This window comes from Chiloscyllium plagiosum, chromosome 51 (assembly GCF_004010195.1).
Source record: "Chiloscyllium plagiosum isolate BGI_BamShark_2017 chromosome 51, ASM401019v2, whole genome shotgun sequence".
In the NCBI taxonomy this organism is placed as follows: Eukaryota; Metazoa; Chordata; class Chondrichthyes; order Orectolobiformes; family Hemiscylliidae; genus Chiloscyllium; species Chiloscyllium plagiosum.
The window spans coordinates 952241-962927 of record NC_057760.1 but is presented as its reverse complement, the minus strand read 5'-3'; the positions used below and the strand labels follow the sequence as shown (position 1 = coordinate 962927).

The 10687-nt window shown below is 47.6% G+C and overlaps 1 protein-coding gene across 1 annotated transcript in view; it reads left to right on the top strand.

The window, feature by feature from the left end:
* The window catches only part of LOC122544704 (cingulin-like), a 116083-nt gene that overhangs the window by 68521 nt on the left and 36875 nt on the right, over positions 1-10687 (top strand). The window contains exons 11-14 of the mRNA XM_043683989.1: positions 1011-1223; positions 5725-5931; positions 7181-7285; positions 8658-8810. Coding sequence (XP_043539924.1) covers positions 1011-1223; positions 5725-5931; positions 7181-7285; positions 8658-8810 — 678 coding nt within the window. The remainder of the gene's footprint in view (positions 1-1010; positions 1224-5724; positions 5932-7180; positions 7286-8657; positions 8811-10687) is intronic.

Here is a 10687-nt window from a genome sequence, read left to right as displayed (position 1 = left end):
TGCTGCCTGACCTGCTGCGCTTTTCCAGCAACACATTTCCAGCTCTGATCTCCAGCATCTGCAGACCTCACTTTCTCCTCATTTGAATCTTCCCTCCAAGCCCCCTCCTGCCAAGCTGGGATAGAGTGAATGTGTTGCTGATTAGCAAGAGTTTATTGGGCTCGGAGCCACATGCTGGCAAACAGGACCAGATGAGTTTAGGATACCTGGTCCGCATGGCCGAATTGAACTGAAGGGTCTGGTTCCATGCTGTACATCTCTATGACTAAGTAAGAAACGGTGTGAGGGGCTTGATGAGGTTCTCCTCAAACTGGGCAGAGAAAGCCCAGTAAGCATTTCAGTGTTGAAGAATTATGCAGCCCAGGTATGCAGGGCACTGCCCTACATACGAGCTTTGATTACAGAGCATTTACAGCAAAGTCGAAGGCCATTTGGCCTGTCTGCCTTTGGCGGTGTTCAAGCTCTGCATGAGCTTCATAAGGAGCAGGAGTGGGTCATTCAGCTCCTCGAGTTTGCTTCGCCAGCCATTCACAGCTGATCTCCTTTCTGCCTCCGCTCCACTTTCCTGCCTGCTCCTCACAGCCCATTGCTAATTAAAAATCTGTCGATCTCTTTCAACTTACTTAATGTTCCAGCCTCCCCCACACTCTGGGGAAGTGAATTCATGACCCTGCCTCTTCATCTTTCCCTATCACTGTCCTTCTATCCCAATGTGTGTCTGTGTTTATCCACCTTCGGTGCATCTCTGCTATTTGTCCTGACCGCTCCCTGTGGGGGAGAATTCCGTTATCTCTGCAAGGAAACGTTCCTAATAGATTTCTTTCTTCTTATCTATGGTCTTTCCTCTAGTTTAAATTGCCTCCAAATTTGTTAACAACAAATTATCCTTAATAGGTTCAGCAGAAGTCCAGAGGGAAGAGATGGTTGGATAGTTAAACCAGCTGTAAAGTATGCAGAATGCTGACAGCATCCAATGTCATAAACGGTGACCAGATCTTCCTCTGTTTCAGGAGCTGCTTACGGCCAAGAAGGAACTGCAAGAGATGGCCAGGAACGCTGAGCATCAGGAGGCTCTGTTGCAACGCAAGGAGCAGGAACTGAGTGCACTGAAAGGAACGCTCAGCGAAGAGGCTGCCAATCACAGCAAAGCACTAGATAAACTCAAGCAGAGCCATCAGAAGGAAGTGGACGTGCTAAAGAGGAACTGTGACCTTATGTCAAAGGTGGGTTCAACCCGCTGCCCGTTCTTAATTGTCCCTCGCGAAGCCATTGGAGAGCCACCAGCTTGAAATGCTATGGTTCAACTGGTATTGAACTGAATTGGAATTGAGTTGAATTTATTGTCCTGTGGACTGAGACACAGTGAAACACTTTGTCTTGTGAGCAACACAGACAGATCACAGAGTTAAGTCGCATGGATTAGTAAATAATAGGTAAACAGCGGCAAAACAAAAACACAGGTACGGGCGAATGTGAAGAGTTTGTGAGTCCATTCAGTATTCTAACAACAGGAGGGTAGAAGCTGTTTCGAAACCAGCTGGTGCGTGTGTTCAGGCTTCTGTAGTTTCTCCCCGATGGTAGAGGTTGTGGAAAAACATTGCCAGGGTGGGGTGGATCTTTGAGAATGCTGGCGGCCTTTCCTTGACAGTGGGGCCTGGGAGATGGATTCTATAGATGGGAGGTTGGCCTTTGTGACTGTCCGGGCCGAGCTCACCACTCTCTGTAACCGTCTCCGATCTTGAATGGTACAGCTGCCGTACCAGGCAGTGATACATCCAGACAGATCGCTCTCGATGACGCACCTATAAAACTTGGTGAGGGTATTCGCCGTCATGCCAAATTTCCTCAGCTGCCTGAGGGAAGAGGAGACGTTGTTGGGCCTTTGTAACCAGTGCGTCCACATGAAGAGTCCCAGAAAGCTTGTTGTGGATGACCACTCCCAGGAGCTTGACACTCTTCACTCGTTCCACCTCTGTGCTGTTAATGTGTAGGGGGGGGCATGAGTAACATCCCATGAGTAACTAGTTCATCATATATAGCTCTATAGGTACACGTTGATTGGGCTGGCTCGGTATTTCAGATGATATTAAAGAGCCAGCTTCATGGCTAAGGATGTGGAGTCATGTGCTGGCCATTCTGGGGAAAGTATGGCAGACTTCTTTCCTTTAAAGGCCGTTTGTGAACCACATGGGTTTTACAACAATGAATGACCATTTCATGGTCACCGCCACTGAATATGGCATGTTCTTTCCTTACAACAATCTGCCTCTCTCACACATGCCCCCAGGACATAGGAGATTGAGAGGCGACATTATGGAGGTTTAATAAATTATGAGCGGTATAGATAAGATAAATAGATGTCTTTTCCCACCGGTAGGGGAATTCAAGAGGGACAATACTTTTAAGGTCAGAGGAGAAAGATTTTAAAAAGGAATGGGGGCATTTTTTTTTTTTAAAAACACAGGGTGGTTCATGTGTGGAACAAACTCCCAGATGAAGTGGTGGATGTGGGTACAATTAGGTTAGATTTCCGACAATGTGGAAACAGGCCCTTCAGACAACAAGTCCACGCCGAACCCTCTGAAGAGTAACCCACCCAGACCCATTTCCCTATATTTACCCCTGACTAATGCACCTAACACTGGGACAATTTAGCATGGCCAATTCACCCTGACCTGAACATCTTTTTGGGATGTGGGAGGAAACCAGAGCACCCAGAGGAAACCCTCGCAGACACGGGGAGAATGTGCAAGCTCCGCACAGACCATCACCCGAGGCAGGAATCAAACCTAGGTCCCTGGTGCTGCGAGGCAGCAGTGTTAACCACTGAGCCACCGTGCCGCCCCATTACAATCTTTAAAAGGCATTTGGATAAGTACAGAGGAACCTCGATGATCCGGCATTTGATTAACCAAATTTCGGATTATCCGATCAAGATTGCAAGGTGCCGGTGCTTGGCTAACTATGTTATCCCACATCGATGAACCAAACAAAATACTCCCCATTCATGTCCTTTGGATAATCGAAGTTCCTCTGTCCATGAATAAGAAATGTTTGGAGTGATTTGGGCCAGGAGCAGGCAGGTGGGACTAGTTTAGTTTGGGATTATGGTCAGCCTGAACTGGTTGGGTGGAAGGGTCTGTTTCTGAGCTGTATGACTATTTGCCAGCTCTGTGTAACCCTTCAACTCAATACTAAATAAAAATCTGTCTATCTCCTCCCTAAATTTACTCAATATCCGACCATTCACCCCATGCTTGGGCAGCGAATTCTACAGATACACAACCCTTTTTGAGAGAAGTAATGTCTTCTCACCTCCTGTTTTAAATCTGCTGCCCTTTATCCTAAAACACCTGACCACTCATTCTAGTTGATTCCACGTGAGGAAACATTCTTTTTGTTTCTCTCTGTCAACACCCTTTAGTGTTTCCTATACCTCAATTAGATCTACTGTCATTTTTCGAAACTCGAGAGGGTAGGCCTCAAGTACTCAGTCTCTTTTCATAAGGCGAGCCCTTCAGCTCAGGAATTAATTGAGTGAGCATCCTCTGAGCTGCCTCCAATGCAGCCGCCGTCATCTGTCTGCCACTCCCCCACCTTGAGTAAGAGGGCCAAAACCACGCGCAGTAATCCAGGCGATCCTGACTGCAAATAGTGGGGATGCTTGAGATCGGACATTTCTGAGAACACAATAATGAGGAGCAGGAGTTCGTGAGAGCTTGCTCTGTCACTCTGTAAGGTCTAAGTAACCTTGTGGCTGCTTTCCTATTTGCACCCATGCAACTTGTGCCAAATTGTCTTTCAAACGCTTTGATTAAATCTGCCTCACCACATTGTCAGGTAGTACAGTCCACACCTGTGTGACAGGATTTTTTAAAAACTAGTCCGTTTTACTGCTATTGACATTTGTTAGTGTGGGAGAAGATACAGGTTCTGGCCTCCCCATGACATGGCCACAAAACAGACAACGCACAATGTCAGCAGTTAGCCACTAAGCCTACCCACAATGCCTCAAATTGGCCAAACCAGCTGTCCCAGACATCACAAGTACCTCAGGACATGACTGATCCAGCCCCAGACCAAGAGAATATACTTCTTCAGATTAACTGATAAGGAGCCTCCCACTCCACAATAGCCCAGCACCTCTGATGTCCTTAGGGTACAGCTATTCCCACGAGGAGTCAAGCCTTTAGAAAGGGTACCCAGACAAGGAGGCACCAAAAGTACCTCGCTTCTCCCCTCAACAATACGACCACATTGATAACAGGATGAAACCCACTAACACCTACTCCAGACAAGAATCGGAATCTCCTGACTCAATTAAGAAACGCATTGTCAGACACCAGAGACTTGGTTAAAAATCACACAACAGGTTTATTTGAAAGCACAAGCTTTCGGAGTGCTGCTCCTTCATCAGGTGGTTATGGAGAATAAGATTAGATGCCCTACGGCCCTTCGGCCCAACAAGTCCACACCGACCCTCCGAAGAATAACCCACCCAGACCCATTTGCCTCTGACTAATGCACCTAATAGTCTGGGTAATTTAGCATGGCCAATCCCCATAGCCTGCACATCTTTGGACTGTGGGAGGAAACCAAAGCATCCGGACACTGGGAGAATGCGCAAACTCCACAGACAGTCGCCCAAGAATTCTGCAGAATTACATATTACTTTGCTCAAAAACTGCATGAATCCTTGTAAGATTCTGTAAATCCGTTTTTTTTTTAGATTGGAATCAGTCTGACCATTGTGACACAGACCGCCTCACACAGGGAAGCTAACACCTTCAATACATTATCTGGGCCAACATGACACCAACTGTTAATGTTCACTTCAGAATGTAATTTTTTAAAAAAGTTCTGTGACTTACATGTGAAAGAACTGAAGCCAATATTGTTATTCTAAAAAATGAGAGACTTAACAAACAGTCCAGGTCTTTTTCGATATATAATTTCCAGTTGCATCACACTGTAATCTTTTGCTATAAATTCTGCGTCTTCCAATCTTATTCTCTGCAACCACCCAATGAAGGATCAGCGCTCCGAAATCTAGTGCTTCCAAGTAAACCTGTTGTGTGATTTTTAACTTTGTACACCCCAGTCTAACAGCGGCATCTCCACATCATTATCAGAGACTTGAATCTCTTCAGTGAATGAACTTTATTTCTCTTTATTGTGCAACTCACACCGTTGCCTGATAGCTCACCCTTCATTGTTGTAAGGGTAGAAAACTCCACTGTATTCTGTCTTCAGGGAAGAAGCTGTGGTTCCTTCTGAGCAGCCTGTCAGTGACTGATTCAGTGGAGGTCAAGTCTCTTCTGCAATATCGCTGTTTGTTAAATAAATCCTTGTCGGTTCTCAGTCCGACCTGTGTGTTTGTGATCTCTGATTAATTGGGCTAAATTCTCCCACAGTATAAATCTGACTTTCACGTATTGTTTTCTTAAACTGCAGAAAATCACTCTTTAAATTAAATGGCGTACAATCCTTTATTTTTCTAGTGATTAAATGGCAAAAGATATTGCTGGAGAAGAGTATGGTGTTTCTGATCGGTGTAGACGTGATGGGCCGAAGGGCCTGTTTCTATGCCGTGTGACTTAGACTCTATAAGAGCAGTGGGAATCCAATGGCAGAGCAAAGCGGCCTACCACTAGCTATCCACGTTCTCGATGCTCTCCAGAAAATTAACTTTTCTTTCCTTCCCCTCCTCCCACCAAACCTCAGGATAAATTAAACCTGGAAAATGAGAAAGGAGCCACCGAGCAAGCCAAGAAGGCAGCGGACTCCTCTCTCAAACAGTTGAGGCAGGACAACGAGGACCTGAAGAGGAAGGTATCGCAAATGGACTTCCAGATGGGAGAGTGCAAGGACGAGATTGAGGAGCTGAAGGCCTCTGAATCACGGTTGAAGGACAGGGCGGTCCGACTGGAGGTAATCAGACGGTTTCCCAAGTCTAGAATTACAGGGCAGTCACAGCGAGGAAGGAGGTGGGTCGGCCCCTCGTCTGTGCGGTTCCCCAGTGCTCTGCACCACCGCCACCTTCTCTCTCGACTCCAGTGATTCGCACCTCCCCCACGCAGTATATTTCAGACTCAAACCCGTTTGCCCCCTGCCCTTACTTTTTTTGCCACTTAGCTTAAATCTGACTACTTGTCCTTAGTCCATCCACCAGTAGGAGGCGTAAGCAGTAAGGACAGAGTGCATGCTTAATTCTATTTGCCAACTGAGAACTAATGGCCGTCCTGAAGCAGGAAATTCTAGCTGGAGGGGCACCATTCTGCATCAAGTGTGGTTGTCCACGTGTGCTCTTCTGCTCCTGCCACCTGCCTTAGGTGTGTCAGAGGGATTTCCAGATCAATAGTGATCCATTTAGCCATGTCAGAGAGACACCTTCCATGATTGTTAAGTCCTGGTGTGGAACATGACTCTGTAGTTTCTGATTTACAGGCAGAGCTGTCAGCCTGTGTACCGTTGGGCCAGTTAGAGGTCGTTCCACAACAGGATATTGATCAGCAGTCCCAGACAGATTTAACCGTGGCCTTCACGTGAAAAAAATATTTATTCCCTTTTCCAACTGCATTGATGTTCTTCCACCCGAGTGGAATTTCTGTTTCTCCCCGGTTTAATTAATTCGTATTGATTCTTTCACAAAGCTTTCCAGAAATATTGTAAAACAGCTGATCAACTGTGTTTTTCTTTTTAGATTAGATTCCCTACAGTGTGGAAACAGGCCCTTCGGCCCAACTAGTCCACACCAACCCTCAGCAGAGTCACCCACCCAGACCCATTCCCTCTAACTAATGCAGCTAACGCTATGGGACAACTTAGCATGGCCAATCCACCCTGACCTGCACATCTTTGGACTGTGGGAGTAAACCAGAGGAAACCCACGCAGACGCGGGGAGAATGTGCAAACTCCACGCAGACAGTCGCCCCGAGGCTGGAATCGAACCTGGGTCCCTGGCGCTGTGAGGCAGCAGTGCAAACCACTGAGCCACTGTGCTGCCCCAGGGTTGTTGGGGGTAAGAGCGACAGGGGCATGACGGTTGGATAGCGTTAAGATCCAGATCAGCCACGTTCTAATTGTGTGATGTCAGCAGGCTCGATGGGCTGAATGGCCACCTCCTTTTTTGCTTCTGCATATTCAAATGCAATGTGGCTCTCCCCCCATCTGTTCTAGGCAGAGCGGAAACAAATGGAACTGTCTTTGGGAGAAGTGACGGAGAAGGAACAGGAGATGGCCATAAACAAGAGGATGTTGGAAAACCGCCTGGAAGAAACGCAGGTACAGCACACTGTGATGTTCCCAGTCAAAGTCCCGCTGCTTCCCACAAGGAAGATTTTTCCTCAACTGTGGGTTCAGTGCTTTGTGGCAGCGCAAGTTCTTAACTTTCTGCCCCTCATTTGGCCACTGTTCAGACAGTCCGCCCTAAATCCCCTGTAATATCACCAGCTGCTGTGCTGACCTCCGAGGTCTGGGGCACTGCAGCTGCTGAAGAAACGGGAGCTGAACAGTTTGGCACAGCTTTCAGACTCTTAGAGGGAGAGCAGGGCCTCTGCCGAGGTTTCCTCTGTCCATTCCCACCCACCCAGCTGGTGTAACCCAGTGACGCAGCCCACTGTCCTGCATTGGGCCATGCAGACTTGTTGCATTGGTGAGACTCTCGTGACGGTTTTGAGTGTAGACCTTAAGACCGTAAAACATAAGGGCAGAAGGTAGGCCATTCAGCCCATCGAATCGAGTGTGTTCGCCATTCAGTGAGATCATGTCTGACCTGGTAACCCACAACACCAATTTCCTGCCGCCTTCCCCCTAAGCTTACTGCTTGAAAACCTGTCTGTCTCAGACTTGAATAAACGTTCTAGCCTTGACAGCCCACTGTGGTAAAGAGTTCTCAACCCTTAGAGGAGAAATTCCTCCTCATCTCTGTCTTAATGGGCGAGCCTTTATTCTGAGATGTCACTGTCTGTTCTGAGACTCGTCCCACAAGAGGAAGCAACCTTTTCCCCCATGCCCTGTGTCAAGTCCCCTAAGACTTCTGTATGTTTCAGTGAGGTGTTGGTGCGATGTCATTGATCAACTTCGATGGTTGCGCCATGGAAAGTGATATGATTACTGGTGCTACATTGTCTGCTTTGATGTGGGTGATCTATTAGATTCATAGAATCCCTACAGTGCGGAAGCAGACCATTTGAGGCCACATTGACCCTATCCCTATCCCTCTAACCCTGTGTTTCCCATGGCTAACCCTTCTAGCCTGCATATACCTAATGGGCACCACAGAGAAATTTAACATGGCCAATCCACCCAACCTGTACTGTGGGAGGAAACCCACGCAGAACTGGGAGAATGTGCAAACTCCACACAGACAATCACCCGAGACGGGAATCCAGTCTGGATCCCTGGCACCGTGAGGCAGCAGTGCTAACCCCTGAGCCACCATGCTGGGTTTTCTTTTTGCCATCAGGACTTTTTAACGAAGATGCGGCAGCACGGTGGCGCAGTGGTTAGCACTGCTGCCTCACAGCGCCAGAGACCCTATGTGTATATATACACACGCACATGTCTATTGAGGACTGGAGCATTTCCATGTCAGTGTTTGTGACCCCTTGGTTATTTGCATTCCCCACCACTCCCTCCACCTCGCACTAAACAGAGGAATCTGAACAGGCTGACCCAAGACCACCAGGAGTTAACCAAGCGTTTCCAGGACGAGACGAGGCAAAAGGATCAGCTGAGGAAAGTGAAGAACGAGCTGGAGGAGCAGAAGAGGTTGCTCGATAAGACGATTGAGAAGCTGCAGAAAGAGGTGAGAAGCCGGAGCTGGGTCGTGTGCAACAAGTTGTGCTGATGGAGAGGCTCAGCAAGAGCTGTTGCTTTCCTGTCACCAGGTGGGAGGGTGGCAGAGTGCACCAGCGCCTCTGGTTTAGTCATCCAAAGGCCAAGGCTAATGTGGAAGTTCAACCCCACCCTCTGCAGCTGCTGGAATTGGAATTCAGTTAATAAGGTCTGAAAGTGATGGTGATTGTTACAAGAAAAATGACACGTCTGTGTCAAGTCCCCGAGAGGGATCAGGAGGCCAAATCATTAAACAGCGGGAGCTTTATTTAGGAGAATATTGACTCCACAGGCAGCAAGGTTAGAGTGAGCTGTTTCCCGCCCAAATTGGCCAGTCATGTCATCACCACTGCATCATGTGATCAGTTCACCGAACCTTGTGTGTGTACACATCCACCTGGTTCACTTAAGAGTCAAACAGCACGGAAACAGACCCTTTTGGTCCAACCAGTCTGAGCCAACCGGAATCCCAAACTAAACTTGTCCCATCTGCCTGCTCCTGGCCCATATCCCTCTGAACATTTCTTATTCATGAACTTATCCAAATGTCTTTTAAACACTGTAACTGTACCCACATCCAGCACTTCCTCTGGAAGTTCATTCCACACGCTAATCAGTCTGTTTGAAAAAAGAAATCTGCCCCATGTACTTTTTTTTTCATCTTTCTCCCCTCACTTCTTAAAAAAAAATGCCCTCTATTCTTGAAATCTCCCATCCTAGGGAAAAGACGACTACAATTAACCCCGTCTATGTGCTTCATGATTTCATAAACCGCTATAACCTCCCACACTCCACTGGAAAAAAAAGATCCCAGCCTATCCAGCCCTCCTTTATAAGTCAAACCCTCCATAACCAGCAACATCCTGACAAGTCACTCTGAACCCTCTCCAAATGCATAATATCCTTCCATTAAGAGGGCAATCCGAAATGGACACAGTGAGCCAGCGAGGCCTCACCGATGTCCTCAATATGATGTCCCAACTCCCATAATCAAAGGACTGAGCTAAAGGACATTGATTGAGAAATCTGCTGCCTTTACCCGGTCTGGCATTACACATGCTCCACACCCACAGCGATGCGATTGACTCGTAACTAATCCTCCCAACACGGCTCCACAGCAAGTCGTCACTGAACTCAGGGCAGCTAGGGGTCGGCCAACAAACACTGGCTTGCTGTCCCCTCCTGGACAAATGAACGAGCCAGCCCTTGGGCTGACTTCAGTGGGAGCGATGCCTGTCGAACCATCCGTTCGCAGGGTTCCCTTTTTATTTCCTCTGGTCCTTCACGTTGTGACCAGACCCCCCTTATCACTATAAACACAGCCTAAAGTTAACGCCCAATGCAGCAAACAAGGAGACTGTTGCTCTCCTGATGCCTGAATTCTTTGATGGAGTCAGTTAAACTGAGAGATACAAGAGTGGAGAAAGTGAGGAGAGGGGAAAAAAAAGGTTTAGATTCCTTTTTAACTGCACTATCGCCTCTTTTACCCCCACCCCGACCAGTCCATAAGGTAATTTCAGCCGCGATCCAGTATGTTATTTTACTTAGCGTCATAGAGATGTACAGCATGGAAACAGACCCTTCGGTCCAACCCGTCCATGCCGACCAGATATCCCAACTCAATCTAGTCCCACCTGCCAGCACCCGGCCCATATCCCTCCAAACCCTTCCTATTCGTAAACCCAGCCAAATGCCTCTTAAATGTTGCAATTGTACCAGCCTCCACCATTTCCTCTGGCAGCTCATTCCATACACGTACCACCCTCTGCGTGGAAAAAGTTGCCCCATAGGTCTCTTTTATATCTTTCCCCTCTCACCCTAAACCTATGCCCTCTAGTTCTGGACTCC